The following is a 15825-nucleotide window of genomic DNA, read 5'->3' as shown; positions in this document are numbered from 1 at the left end:
GAGCTGGGTCAGGGAAGGAAGGGAGGGCAGTCCTAACCAAAGGCTTATTATTCTTATGGTAATTATTTTTCAATTAAGAGAAATGAAGTGGTCTGTTCTGATGAATGCTGCAGGAGAAGCAGGGATCTCCCAGGCTGGGTGTGCAGGGGAGGGGGAGGCCACGGGTGTGATTTCTACTCTCTCCACTGATGATGCTGATAAGCATAAGCTCCCATTTCCTGAGCTCCTAGAGAGCGCCAGGTCCTGGGCCAGGCACCTCACAGCCCGGGCTGTTCCTCACCCTCTTACCAAACCAGTCAAGTAGGTATTTTCCAGATTTCAGCTGAAGATACGGAGGCAGAGACACTCAGCTCCCCAGACAAGGGGGTGCAGAGTCCAATCCAGATCTGTCCGCCTCCGGAGTTGGACATGTTGCCTCCGTCTTATATTTAACTTTCTTTTTTCCCCCTCACTGAACTTGAGTTTCTGGAAGACTAGGACCTTCATGTTCTTTCTCTTTTGCTTCACTGTCTAACGTCGCACCCGGCACACAACAGGTGCTCGGTAAATTGGAGTTGAAGACCTAAACAACAGAGTCAGCAGCCTCCGTCAATCCAGCTGCTGAGTTTTCTAGAAAGCCAGCCAGGCAGCATTCCAAACCCTCTGGTGCCCGCCGGGCCTCCGGTCCTGTAGTTCCTTGGAAAAAGGGCCTCCAGGTAGGTGACACGGAAGCCACCAGGTAGATAAGTGCTGGACTAATTCCAACAAGGGAGGACACGTGTCCAGGCATGGGGATGGTGCAGGAAGCGTTACCCAGCAGGCCAGAGCTGTGCCTGCCTGAGCCTCCCTGACCCTGTCGAGCCTACCAGGTCATCCCTGAGGTCACAGAGAGGACAGAAGAATGCGATTCTGTCCCCATCCTGGAAGAGCAGCCAACGCCCCGCTCCCTTTGGGGCATCCCCAACGTGAGAAATCTCGCTCCCTCTGAAAGCACCTCTTCCTCCAGGCCACAGTCTCTCTGGCTTCCCTGCCCCATTGTGGATGCAGCTGCACCTCCCAGGAGAAGACACGGCTTCATAGATCCTAAGTCCCCCTCGCTCCGCATGGCATCGCCCAGAGACACTGAACAGGAGGACTGGGGCTTGGTGGGAAGTCAGGCTCCGCACCGGGAAGAGCTCCATCTGCAGACGGAAGTTGAGAAGCAGGGTACGCTTCTCAAGCCATGGACGCCCTGCTCGCATCTCCAAGGAGCAGACACTTAGCCCTCAGCAGAGTCTGATTCCGTATCCCACAGGACCCACCTTCGTTGTCTGCTATGTCCACTGCCCTGTGTGCTGGTGAAGGAGGAATTCAGAGAGACAGCGTGGGCGGGGGTAGGTGGGGGGAGCACAGGAACATTCGCTGGGATCGCTAGTACAATGCTCACACCACACCCATGAGCTACGGGCTATCACGCACATGTCACAGATTAGAAAACCGGGGCTCAGAGAGGTGAAAACACAGGCGTCACAGAGCTCCTGGTGGACCCTCAGTTCCTACCCCGGTGAGCCTTAAAAGCCAACATTCTTTTTAGTTTGTTTTTCCCCAAAGATTAAAAATGAAAACGTGGGGGCGCCTGGGTGGCTCAGTGGGTTAAGCCGCTGCCTTCGGCTCAGGTCATGATCTCAGGGTCCTAGGATCGAGTCCCGCGTCGGGCTCTCTGCTCAGCAGGGAGCCTGCTTCCCTCCCTCTCTCTCTCTCTCTCTGCCTGCCTCTCCATCTACTTGTGATCTCTCTCTGTCAAATAAATAAATAAAATCTTTGAAAAAAAAAAAAAAAAAAATGAAAACGTGATCCCTGGTCTCATCTCAAGGAGCCTAGAAAGAAATGGGAAAGACAGACACACACTCGACAAACTATAAGACAGAACAAAATGTAAGAAGTTTTCAGGAGGAAACTTCTGGGTGGCTCAGTTGGTTAAGCATCTGACTTTGGTTCAGAACCAAGGATACTCTTTCATCACTGACCTTAATACAGAATTATACCTAAATCACATCCACTGCTTCCAAAAAGGGACTGATACTTCTTCAGATGGATGCAAAGGTCCATGTGTTCTATGGCTAATAAATTAAAACCTTGCTGCTCACTGCTGTGTCCCCGAGCCTGCCGTGGCCCAGACAAGCAACAAATGTATGTCGAGTGAAGGTAAGAAACAGGAAAGGTGAGGAGCCAGAGGAAGAAAAGCCAACACGCAGAGCACAGGACTTGCGGGGGTAAAGCCCTCTATGAGCAGCAAGTGCCCCGACAGCAAAGGAAGCACGAAACATTAACGGGCTCCAACGAGCTGCTGAAAGGAAACAGGGAGGCCTGGCGTGAGTTGTCAGAGCATCAGGGAAGCAAGTAAGAGCGGAGACCCGGGGGTCACAGACGGCGATGTGCACTGTTTCAGTACCAAAGGGGAACTGGGAATGGGGAGGTCCTCGGCTCACCTGCCGCTGGGAAACACAGAGCGAGCAGGTGCCTCCGTGGCTTTTTGTTCTGTCTTCCTCATGGAGACAGAAACTCTTCCAGGTACAAAGGATGGCGCAAGCACAGGTCCAGGATAGGGGAGGGGGCTGCAGGGGTCCAACCTTTCTGGCTGCTTCTGAGGAGAAGGAAAACTCAGCCCCTTCCTCTAAAATCTCATTTTGGTGCATTAAAAACCCCGAGGAGTAGGAAGAACAGGAAGGCACAAGCAGACCCTGAAGGATGGAGAGCGAACTCCAGAGGCAGAGCAGCTGGGGGTGGGGACATTGGGAGCCCACCGGCCAGGGCCAAACTCGGCCCTGCTACTCCACAGGACATGTTCTGGGTGACTCTTCTGACCTCTGGGCCTCAGTCTCCTCCCCTGCAAATATGGGAAAACAAGTGCCCATTGCATAGTGCAGTTGAACTTACTGGTTAGCAGGGGACGAACCTATTTTTTAACAGGGAAGTCACCTGAACAGGTAAGAAACAGAGGACAGAGAAACACAGCCCACCTTTTGGAATGTCTACAATATCGTCACTTGAATGGATACTGCAAAAGCATTAACCACCGTTTGTGGGCAAACGCGATCATTAGATGTGGTCTGAATGCGTTTCTTTTTCCAAAAGGCAGAAAGATGTCACTCTGTGGGTGAAGGATTATACGTGGTTTTCCTCCTAGCTTTGTGCCATCTCAGCCCTAAGGAAAGGTGTGTAGGCATGGGAGGAGGGTGAAGACATCAAAATCATAATCAACTTTGGCTTCAATATCCAACCAGAGGCCAATATCCATTACTGTTCAGGATTCCATGGAACACGTCAGACAAAGAACTTTACTTGAGGGGAAAGCATCGTTTCCCTGTGAGGGCAAGAAACTAAGAAAACAAGAGTTACTTTTACATGTGTGCACGTGTGTACATGTGCGTGCGTAAAGTGGGTGAAACGATGACGTCCTCATGGATAACACAGTAAAACACTGACATCCAATGAACCATGACACAAGCTGGGTCCCAAAGCTACAACTGAGCCACAGTCTAGTTAGCTGACGTTCTGACTTCACCCTCGTCATCTCACCTCCAACGCTCCTAAGACCACCATGAGGAGGGAAGGCCTTTGGTCGCCCGGAATTACCAGAGCCTCCCACTTGGAGGGTCGGGGTGGGAACTCAGGGCCTTTCTGGAACCCACAAGCACATCTGCGCCACATGCTTCCAGCAATTCCTTAAATAACGATCTAAAAGATACACGTAGGAATAAGGCACTAGAGCAGAACCTTCATGGTAAGACATGGTTCCTCTGCTCGAGAAATGCACGACGTCAGGAGAAAGGGAAAATATGGTCCCTAGAGTAACACTTACACGGAACAGCCTGTACGATCAGGTGCGGGCCACAAGCTTCGCCTAAATTACCTCCAAAGGTGAAGATGCATGGACGTCGCTTTGATTCCACTTCTACACTGAGTGACCTCTGGGTCACTCCTGGGCAAGTGACCGAACATCTCTGGCTCAGTTTCCCGATCCGTGGCTCTAATGACTCCGCGGAAACATAGGAGACACGCGGGAGGTTTTAGCACTGGACTCCAAGTTACCATTGTCCTATTAGTGTATTTCATGGCAATTCTGTGAGACCGGTATTTGCTACCGAAGATTCTAAACCACGACGTGGTTCCTCAGTCGCCCACGGTCCTGGGGCGCTGCCGCTGGAAGAAACAAGAGCCACGGAATGTCGGGCCCCGAGCCTGGCCGTCCCCCACGTCGGTGACATTGGCCAAGGCTCCCTGCAGGGGAGACACAAAACAAAACAACCTTTCCCAATCCACTTCACCTCTACGGGCATTCTTTTCTAATTCTGGTCTCTTCCACTTGGCAGACAGATGATCTAAGCCAAGTGCTGGACTCTGGTGTCTCCACGGGAGCCCCAGGGTCGCTGGGTGTATGACTCTGCGCACCATGAACAATGTGTGCAAAACGTGGGGCTCGATCCCAGGACCCTGGGATCACGACCTGAGCAGAAGGCAGCTGCGTTACCGACTGAGCCGCCCAGGCACCCTTGGTCTTTTCTCATTTTAAACAAGCTGCTTCTGGAGCATATCTTCAAAAGACTGTCAGGAGCAATTCTAGCTATTACAAAACCACCATCTTTTAAAGGAAAATGCAATCCTTCCTGCAGGGCGGGGCAGGGAGATGCGTGAAGTGCGTGCAGCTACGGACACCCAAAAACAAGCTGCTTACGTGGGAACGAGCTAATAAATGCTCGAGCACTGAATCCTCTCCGCCAGAGAGAAAGAACAGGTCAAGGAAAGTCACTGGGAGTCTTTTGTTTTAAACCCGGGTCCCTTGCAAAGAGCCAGCCACGTCGCCATCAGACATGTGGTGCAAACCTTTAGGCTTCTCAACAGAGCGTCTGAGGGGGCCTTGCAGATCACAGGAGGCAAAGGACAGCACTGGGACCTCCGTCACATGCGGGCCTGTGGTCCCAGGGCACCTTGTTAGGAGGAACCCGAGCGCTGAACCCGGTGTCAGGTGTAAAGGTGGGGGGCGGCTCAGAGAGGCAGGGAGGAGGGCCCACCCCCAAGCCCGCTCAGTCCAGACCCGGGGCTGGAGGCACCACAGACAGAGGAGAGCAGGGGGGATTTGGACACACCTGACAGAGGGAGCTGTGCCTTCCTACCCCAACCCCAGACCTGGAGCCTCGGCCACGGCCTGGTCCGGCTCTAGCGCCACATTTCCCACCTGCCACGAGTATCTGTGGTCCAAACGCACACAGCACGCTTTCCTGTGCGTGCCTTTTGCCAGGTTTCCTATCTGATCATCTCTCTTATTCAGAGGGTTTTAAAAATAAACTGAGGCTACTAACAGTCTACGTGTTAATTGCACTGCAGTAATTTTTTCCAGGCTGGAGTGGGCCAGTCAGTGTTTGAAATGCTGCTCCCTACGCAGATGTGTATCTGTCGTATGCTCAAACATCACTGTTCCTTTACAGCGGTGCTGAGTCTTACTAGGAAATGCTTTCTTGGCCTGAGGGTATAAAGATTCTCACAACTCATTCTTACGAGACTATGTTTTTTAAAAAATGCTCTTTTCTACTTGTAGTGACTGAATTAGCCTGAAATTGATGATGAAGGACAGGATGGGGGCAGGGATCCACCTCCCCCTCCACCCGGGCCCATAGGTCCTTTCTGCTCTGCTGGGACTTCCCTGAGCTGCACCAAGTTTCCAAAAATGCACGGTGCTCTTTATGACACATCTACTCTGGTCCTTAGGGCTACGCGTCCTTGAAGCACTAACACGCTTTCCCAATTGCGATGGGTCCTAAAGAAGCCTTGTTATCACTCATCCACATTTAAGTTATGAGCTATCTGGGGCGCCGGGCTGGCTCAGTCTGTGGAGCACGAAACTCTTGATCTCAGGGTTGTGGGTTCAAGCCCCACACTGGGTGGAGAGAGGTCTTAGGAATAAATCAAGTTAGAAGCCATCTGACAAGTCATACCAAAACTCTGCAAAACATGGCCCCATGTGCGCTAAATTTAAAGACCCATTTGATAACATGTGGCGTCTTCGCTAGTGAAGGCTTCGGATCCGAGATCACGGGGGAGCGCTCGACTGTTTACATCTTGTCTATGTCCTTCAGCAGCAACTTACAAGGTCATCAAGGTTCATGTCCTCCTAGCTCCCTTCTGGTTCTGTGACTGCTGTCAGTGGGATTTCTTTTTACATTCCTCTTCCTGATTGTCTCCGATTGTTACATTTTATCTGTCAATATTACATTGTATCTGCCAGCTTGAAGAACTCACTCAGTTTAAAAATCTGTAAGTCAGTGTAGACTTCCTGTCTGGGTGCTTTGCAAACAGGCACAGATTTCATCACTCTACTTTGGTGTCTGCATTTCTGTTTCTCTGTTTACCATCTTGTTGCACTGGCTAAGACCTCTAGTGACAGCAGGCACTTGGGTGTGATTCCATGTTTTTCACAGACACGACTAATATTACTCCGGTGTGTATGATGGATGCTGTAAGCTTGGGACAGGTTGCAGAGTTTCCCTAAAGTACTGGCTTAGGGTTTTGCTCTCATCACCTCTTCTGTATTATAGGAGTTCAGAATTGTATATATTCTTATGGTCACTGGTAAGATACCACTTTTCCCCCTTAAATCTTTGAATGTGTCAAGGTCTTCTCCATCTAACATTGGTAAAACATCCTTCCACGATTATAATAAACCCAACCTGGTTATAACATTTGTTTGATGTTTAAGGCAAACGGGTAAATCTGACTAATGTTTTCAGGGTTGTATGATAATGTAAAATACGCCCAGCCCATATGTGGACTTCTTGTGCTGTCCGTCTCCAGCAGAGCTACAGAGCACTGTAAGACAAATGGAGGGTCTGCTCCCTACCTCTCCAACAGCTCATGGAAAGAGAGCAATGATTTGCTCCTTCAAGGTTTTGTGACACTCAATGCAAAACCCCAAGCACTCTTGAGGCAATGGTACTGAATACAGACTCCGTTCTGCCGGAGTTAATTCTTTATTAAGATTTTGTATTTTGCCAAGAGTCAAATTATGGTTCATTTTGCTTTCCTCTTTCTTCTTATTTCTTCCAAATTCTGTACCTGAAACTTCTGAGTGCTGTCCACACCACTCACAGAGCTATCCATTCTGTCATGTCACAAAACATTCCAGAAGCACTGTACTGGCAAAGCAGTTTTGGTTTCCTTAGGTAATCTCCATGATAGCTTTTATTTCTAATGAGGTCAGGGCCTTTTGTTGTTGTTTGTTTTGTTAATAAGAATTTGTTTGGAGCAGTCTTAGGTTTATGACAAAATTCAGAGGACGGTAAGGGGATGTCCCACAAACCCACTGCCCTCCTACAAGCATGGCCTCACCCATGATCAACTTCACTTACCAGAATGGATGGCTGTTTGTTTGTTTGTTTGTTTTTTACCACAGAGGACCCTCTGCTGACACATCATAACCAGCCAAAGTCCACAGCTGACCTCAGGGTCAACACTGTTGGTGTTGAACGTTCCATGGGTTTGGACAAATATATCCATCCTTATGACATCACACACAGTACCGCCACTGCTCTAACTCCTCTCGGCTCTGCCTGGCCGTGTTTTCCCACCACCAGCCTGGCAACCACTGGTCTCCCGACTGTCTCCACAGCTTTTCCTTTTCCAGAACGTCACAGACTTGGAATCCTACCGCATGTCCACTGGCCACACCAGCTCCTTCCACACAGGAATACGCACCCCAGCTTCCTCCCTGTCTTTCTGTGACTGATAGCTCCTTTCTTCATAGCACTGAGTAATACTGCACTGTCTGGACGGACCGACTTGTTCATCCATTCATCTAATGAAGGACATTATGGTGCCTTCCAAGCTTTCTGGCAATTATGAGTAAAGCCATGCACACCCCTATGTAGGCTTCTGTGTGGACGTACATTTTTCAACTCTTCTGGGTAAATACCAAGGTGCGCAACTGCTTGGACCGTATGGTAAGAATAAGCTTAGTTTTCTAAGAAACTACCAAACCGACGTCCTAAGCCTCTGTGCCATTCTGCATTCCCACGGACAGCGAATAAGAGTTTCTGTGGCTCCAACATGCCTGTCAGCGTTGGGTGTGCCATTTTGGTTTTTTGCTGTTGTTGTTTTTAAGATTTTATTTATTTATTTATTTATTTATTTATTTATTTATTGTGTTATGTTAGTCACCATAAAGTACATCATTAATTTTTGATGCAGAGTTCCCAGATTCATCGTTTACGCACCACACCCAGTGCTCCGTGCAATCCGTGCCCTCCTTAATACCCACCACTAGGCTCACGCATCCCCCCACCCCTCTCTCCCCTCCAAAACCCTCAGTCTGTTTCTCAGAGTCCACGGTCTCTCATGGTTTTATTTATTTGACAAAGAGAAAGAGAGGACAAGGAGGCAGAGCGGAAGGCAGAGGGAGAGGAAGAAGCTGGTTTCGCACTGAGCAGGGAGCCCGACAAGGGGCTCGATCCAGGACCCCGGGATCATGACCTGAGCCGACAGCAGACGTTTCACTGACGGGGTCACCCAGGCACCCTGGCCATTTTGTTTTTATGCTTTTGCAGTCAGTTATCCATTTCCTTCCTATTTTCACATTCACAAGGATGCTCATGGTTTTCTTGCGGTTGTTGTTTGAACTCCCCGACGTGCTCTCCACGTGGTTTCCCTGTGCGCCCATCTTCCTCCTGAGTGTCTGTGACAGAGGCTTGCGGTTTTGGTAGATTTTACAAAAGACTGGCTTTTGGTTTTGCTCCCCCTTTTGATATTTCCTCATCATTCCCATAATTTCTGATCTCCGTTTTTGTAAATACTTCCTCTATGTTCCTTAGCACTCTTGATATGTCATGCTCCTAATTTCCATTTTTCTGCCAAGATTAGAAATGGAGTTCCAAATACCTTAATACAATTTTCTACCTGCAGTACACTCGTATTTCACTCAATTCTGAATGACTGGTACTTTCATGGTGACTTCCTCTGTAATCCACGAGTGGGGAAACGGTGTTTTTTTAAAGTTTCCACACACGTTTACATGTTTACCTTTTGAACTTTTTCTCTTGATTTCCGATTTAATCACACTGGGCCAAAGAACGTGGCCTGCATGAAATAGATTGCTTAACATTTAATGCAAAAAAATAAATTAAGATATAAAATAAAATTTAGTGCAGTTTCCCATATGTGGTCAACTTTTTAAAAAGCTACACAGATTTTAGAAAAGAATCAACAGTCTGTTGGGAGCACGGTTCTGTATATTTCTACGAATCTGGGACTGTTAATACTGTTACAGAAATGCTTAGAATTACTCCGACAATCATATTCTGAACTTTCTGCTTGACATCCTTTTTATTTTTCACATCTCGCTTTTCTTCCTTTTCTATTGATGTTGATTGTTTTTGTTAAATATAGATCCCCTCATATCTTTTTCTGCTAGATTAGAAACTATATACACATATTGTTTCAATAACTACAGTCGATACTTCAGTTGCAACTAAGATTTTAAAATACATAACTGAGGGGTTAACTAAGGGGGCGCCTGGGTGGTCCCGATGGTTGAGAATATGACTCTTGGGTTCGGCTCAGGTCATGATCTCAGGGTCGGGAGTTCAAGCCCCATGTCGGGCTCCGCACTTGAGATTCTCTCTCCCTCTGCTCCCACCCCCCAACTCTCTCTCTCAAGTACATACAGTCTTTAAAATACATAAGTAAGTATATTTTTTCTAACACAATCTCAAATCGTTCTATGTTCTACTTCTCCCAACGGAGGTCTTATTATATAACTGCTCACGGAGCAAACCCTCAAATGATACCATGATATAACCACACAGAGAGCAAACCTCAAAAGACACACATACACACTTGGGGTGTCTAATTACCGAAGTTCTGCTTAACCTTAGTTGAACAGTCCATATGGAACTGACCCTGTGACATGGCGTCCCTTTCTCTGCGCATTGCTATGTCCCATACTCTGCGCCTTGCAAGGCGCTCACGATCATCTTTCTAAAGGACAACGCTGAATGAATCAGAGACGATTGCCAGTCACAAATCTTCTCAATCTTCACCTGAAAAAGCTTTCCTTTGCTTTCAGTACGTGTTGGTGTGAACTCCCATATGGATGGTCCCTTTCACCTCACGGCTCTGAAATCACCCAGGCTCTCCTCTGGCACTTGTTGATTCTGTGCGGGCTGCCAATCCGATGGCCGTCCAGGCGCTGGGAAGTCTGCGTTCTCCCCGAAGACCTTTTCTTTGCCTTCTGCTTTCTGGAACCTTGCCAGATGCTTCCCAATGTGGATCAATCTTCCCTTTTCCTCTTGGTTCTTTGAGCCTGCTCTGGGGACTGCCTGTCCCGTTCTCCCAATTCCCACCAGCCTCTCTTTGGATCCCCCTCTCCCTCCCACCTGCATACTCCGGGACATGTAAGTGTGTGTGTCCAAGGGCCCACTCAGGTTTTCCCAGGTCCATCTGTGCTGGAGGTAGGTGAACCCTGAAATGAATTCTCCTTGGACTGAATCCAGCACTTTGAAAATGCCAGGAACTCTGCCATTCACTTCTAACACATGGACTCTCCCTTCTAGCTGTTCCCGTCACCCCACTGTGCTTCGGTGTGTCCGTTATGACATGACACGTTCGATCACCTCCCCGCGCAGCACACACACGCTCCCTTCAAAGCCATGGTCAGACCCACCTTCACTGCATCTGGAAAGCGGCGGTCTGCTGATTGTGGTGGTTGTACTTCTTCTCAGTGTTTAAGGAATTCAGTTTGCAGACTCGTTGGGGGTGGCTTATGCTCTGTTTTCCTCCCACCCCTCCCTGTGGGGGGACGGAGCAGGGCGCTCGGCACCGCTGCTGTCTCTCGGAACACTGCCCAGGCCCCGGTCTGAACTGCCCTCCGCTGCTGGGGGCTTCTACAGCCCAGCGGAAATAAGCATGGGCACTGCTCATTCTCTAAAAATATCTGGCCTGTGGTCCAGCCTGAGTGAGTCCTTATGATTTCCCTGTTTTACATGCAATGGGGGGCAGAGTTACTGAGGACTGGAGGGAAAGGCGTCCAAGGTCACGGGTGGAGGCACATTCGTTGGTTCCCTTTGGCCCTGCTTCAAGTGCTGGGATGTGTCTGACGCTCAGTTTCAGAGGCCGGGGTGTAACTCTGGAGCAAGGAAGGGAACCCGCTCTGCTCTGCATGAAGCCCACTCCATCTTCTGTGCTCAACCCTCATGGCCACTAACCAAGCAGCTGTGACATCCATGGGATGCTTAGTTTTAAACCTTAGAAAAGGTTTATGCTTTATTTTATTTTTTTCAAGATTTTATTTATTTACTTGACACACAGAGAGAGAGAGCATGAGTGGGGGGAGCCGCAGAAGGAGAGAGAGAAGTTAACTCCCTGCTGAGCAAGGAGGCCGATGCGGGGCTCGATCCCAGGACCCTGAGACTATGACCCGGGCCGAAGGCAGATGCTTAACCCACTGAGCCACCCAGGCACCCCGAGCTCTAAACTTTAACGAACTCTTTCAGTATGATTTTTTCCCAACTTTTTGATTAAGGCATCAACATAGATTTTTATACGAATATTACTACCCGGATTTTGATTATTTCAGTCTAAATGAGACCACTAGTAAGCAGTGAAATGTCATCAATTAAAACGTCCCTAAGTATCGAAATCTGTATTAACGAATCAGTGTTCTTTCTTGTTGCCAAGTGTCCTCAAAGATGACTCAACACGGAAAATCCCGACTGCTTGACACGGCATCTCACATGAGAAAACAGCTCTGGGACGTCACGGGAAGCTCCCAGCTCTTATTTTTGCTAAATTTCAACCTCTTTCAGATTAAGCCATTTTAAGAATCTGATTATTCTAATGCCTCCCAGCTCTAAAGCCTACCCTGTATTGTACTTAACCCTTCCTGTAATCCACACCATGAGCTGTGGGCATTTTTCCGGAGCCCTTCCCCAGTCATACCGTTTCCTTTCCTGGGCTGCCCCTTCTCCCCTGTATCAAAGCGTGCACCTTTAGACCTCATTTGCTTTTGTTTTCTGTTTTGTTTTGTTTTTTTAAGATTTTATTTATTCAAGAGAGAGTGCACACAGAGGGAGAAGCAGGCTCCCCCGTGAGCAGGGAGCCCCAAACGGGGCTTGATCCCAGGATGCTGGGATCATGACCTGAGCCGAAGGCAGATGCTTAAATGACTGAGTCCCCCAGACACCCCAGACCTAATTTGCTTTTAACCCCCATCCTTGCTTTCCTGTGCTGCTCCCATCAGAAGTGAACAGAATGGGAGTAAAAGTCATCACAGCAAGCCGGAGGATCACCAAGTGTGCAGACACACAACACCAGCCGGAGGGCAACACCCAGAAGCCAAATGGAGGGGCTGCACGGTGCAGGGGCCCTGAGGGGTGACGCTGGGTTCCCTCCGTGCCGCGTCCTGAGACAACTCGTGTGGAACCGGCCTCGGGGTTCTGCGTAACTGCATTTGGTTCCTCGTCACTACTCAGAACTCAGTGCTCCTATGAAACTTTTCCTAAGCCGAAATAAAGGAAGACAAAGAAGCGATTACCCTTCATGCATAGGGCAAATTGGGTGAGCGTTCCAAGAGCCGAAACCACCTGTCTCCACTTCCTCCGATACCGATAAAGACAGATCTTGCTCGAGGATGAACAAAATACACGGAGATAAAGGGCAGATGCTCCCAGCTCAAAGCCGTGACAGCTGGATGCTGAGTGTGGCTGCAGGGAAGGCGCTTGGCAGGGCCGCCGTCCTGCTCAGTGCCCGCTGCCTTTAGAATGGCCCCCTGTGAGAGCAATGCTGGGTCTTCCTGTCTTTCTTGTTTTTAATATTTTATTTATTTATTTGTCAGAGAGAGAGAGAGCGCACAAGGAGGAGGGACTGCAGACAGAGGAAGAAGCAGACTCCCTGCCCAGCAGGGAGCCTGATGCGGGCCTCGATCCCGGGACCCTGGGATCATGACCTGAGCGGAAGGCAGACGCTTAACCGACTGAGCCACCCTGGTGTCCTGAAAGCAGTGCTGCATCTTTGTTTCTGAAAGCAGAAATCCTCTTTGGATTTCTCTAAGCGAGCAAACACAGGTACTGAGGTAGGTCTTCCGTGAAAGTCAAGGAGCATGAAACAAACTTTGGAAAAGGAGGGATACCTGTATATCAGGATATCGCAGCCAAGTTTTTTTTTTTTTTTTTTTTCTGTTCTAGAATTTGTTTTCTTTAAAGCAGAAAAGAGCCAAGGTCAGAATTTTTCTCGTGTGAGTGCCCAGAACAATTTCGCAGAATACGGAGTCCTAGCACAGGGGCAAAGCTGCCGCTGGGGCTGATGGCACCCGTGGCATCCTGTCTTTGTCATTCCTTACCCTGGTGATTCGTGAGCCGGTCCGACGGTGCTGGGAAGCCCGGTCCCGCCAGATCTCGTGGACTGAGAGGGGGCGTCTGCTCCACCTGGTCCTGGGGAAGAGGGGAACACAAAGGCTTTGGTCAAAAGGAGTATTTCACACTTGTCCACACCCGCCCTCCCCTGCAGTCCTTCTTCCTCAGTTTCTTATTTAGACTCATTCACTTTCTTGGTTTTTAAAGGTTGGTTGTTTAAAATACACCGTAAAAGGGAAGCTAATGGTGGAAAGGTGCCACCATTTAGCAAAGGCGTCAGAAGACAAGTTACCCTAGGTCTCAGGCTTAAATTGCTTTGCCTGAATAGCAATTCAAAAAGAATTATTGTCAGCTGCTGGATTCGAGCACCGAATATAAATCATTAGCATTCCACGGAGCACATGCATTTTCTGCAACAATTACTGGTAATCAAGCCCTAGGCGGTCTGTTATCTGGAACGGAAACATCCAGGGACTGCTTATAATTGGCCGGCTCTACAGAGAAGAAGGGCTCCGTGGTTTTTTTTTTTCCCCAGACGTCAGGATGAGGACAAAAATTTTAGGCAAAAGTTAAAACAGCAATGTTACAATTAACCGCACAACTCTAGGAAAAAGCATCTTCATGAGATTATAATCAACCCAATAAAAGGTTAAACGTGGGAAAAGAAAATGGGCCTTTTCATAGGGACACACCGAACACTAGCAGGAATTAACGTGGGGTGGAAAGAGGTTAAACTCCTCTTTCAGATTTAAGAAATTCTGAGATTTTTTACACTGCACCTGGATTACCTCCATAATTAGGTCTTACAACTGCGTCTGCAGGGGAAGATCTACCATCGGCACAAAGAGCAGCCAACTCAGCAACTTTACCTCTACCTATGCCAACAGCAGCAAATGTGTGCGCAGAGTTTACTGGGCAGAGCTGGACTCCCACTTCATAGCTGGGGACACTCCGGGACAGGAAGGTTATGTCCACCTGACTGCCCTCTGCCGGCATTAGAACCCAGATGGTGGGGTTCAGAGCCCACGTGCCTTCCCACTCATGCTGCCCACGAAACTCAAGAAAAGCTCATTCATTTTGACAAGTCACATGAATGCTCCCCAGTGAACGGTTCTCCATCCAGAGCCTTAGCCTGGGGGTACAGAAACAGGGGGATGATACTCTATCCCTCCGCTGTGTGAAAGCTAACCCATGTGCACACACACGTGGTCTGGTCCACACTGCGCGGGGTCTACTCGCTAGAGCTGGGGAGGCAGAGTGGGGAGCACTAGGGAGAGAGACCAGAAGGGTCAGCTCACCAGTATCTACCACTCAGAAGTAGGGAGCTCGGTGCCTGGGAAGGCCCAGCCATAGCCATACCTTCCCCCAGAAAATCTGGGGAAAATGATCCAAGCCTGAGAGCATGTCTTCACTGCTGGTCTCTCTCCAAAAAAAAAAAAAAAAAAAAAAAAAAAAAGCTTTCTTTCTGTTTTTTAACCATAAATTTAATCATAAATCACTAACTAAGAGAATCTAGATAAAGAAAAGCTTAAAGAAAAAAATTCAAGTGAACCCCTCTACTTTCACCTGCAGATGAGATACCCTGTTGGTTTTTGGTCTGTTTTTCCAGAGACAAGAAAAAAGCACAAACGTGGTTCGTCTACGTGCACTATTTGAATTACTTATGGAAAATGTATATGTTACATTTGGATCGCACGGGCTTTACAAGCGATCCTGATTTAAAAAAAAAAAAAAGGATTCATAATCAAATGGCACATATTACGGAATTTTAGCCTATCTTTCTGAAATTTCCCATGGCAACGAAGCACCTCCATCCGTGCTTCCAAGCCCTGGACCACTCCACTGGGTGGCCGGGCAGCACAACTTCCTGAGCCCATGCCCTCCCGGTGAGCAGGTGGTTGGTGAAGAATGGAAGGTTCTGGTTGGGAAAGAGGAGAGGAGCTGGTTTTCAAGACAGAGTCCGGAGGCAAGAGCAAACCCAGCAGGAGCCCTGCCACGGTGCAGAGGACAGAGCTGGGCAGTCAAGGTCAGAGCACGACAGGGTACCTCCCAGACCCCCAACTGCAGCCCAGCCCCCCCACTGAGGTCATCCCACCCGGTTTCTGCAATTCCACAGCCCACGTTCCTCCACCATACTGGCTCTTTACCGTCTGGGATAAATATTTTTCTTATTTCTTTTCTAAATTTTCAAACAAGCAGGTCAATTTTTGGAACAGAGCAGAAGTATTATAAAAATGCGCCTGAATCCCGACAGTAGGCAGGGTAACTGACAGCTCCCCCGGGGGCTCAGCACCTCTAGACCCGGTGGAAATCACACTGTGTGAACGATCCTGTGTCCTGCCTCTCTCCCTCCCCCACAAACATGACAAGATACTATGTTAAAACCTCAGTAAATATTTTCTTCAGATTCTAAACTACTCTGGTACACACTTGTAGCCACTTGCAAGTTTCCCATCAACACCTCTGTGCA

General features: G+C 48.7%; 1 protein-coding gene across 2 annotated transcripts in view; it reads right to left on the bottom strand.

Moving 5' to 3' along the window:
* LOC111157052 (growth factor receptor bound protein 10) overlaps positions 1-15825 on the bottom strand; it is a 170519-nt gene that overhangs the window by 79738 nt on the left and 74956 nt on the right. For both annotated transcript variants that reach the window (XM_022518264.1, XM_022518265.1), the window contains one exon: positions 13343-13433. In XM_022518264.1, the coding sequence (XP_022373972.1) occupies positions 13343-13433 (91 nt within the window). The remainder of the gene's footprint in view (positions 1-13342; positions 13434-15825) is intronic.

This window comes from Enhydra lutris, unplaced genomic scaffold (genome assembly GCF_002288905.1).
Source record: "Enhydra lutris kenyoni isolate GAN:26980312 unplaced genomic scaffold, ASM228890v2 scaffoldscaffold51, whole genome shotgun sequence".
NCBI lineage: Eukaryota > Metazoa > Chordata > Mammalia > Carnivora > Mustelidae > Enhydra > Enhydra lutris.
The sequence above is the reverse complement of the archived record's forward strand: the minus strand, read 5'-3'. Positions and strand labels throughout refer to the sequence as shown.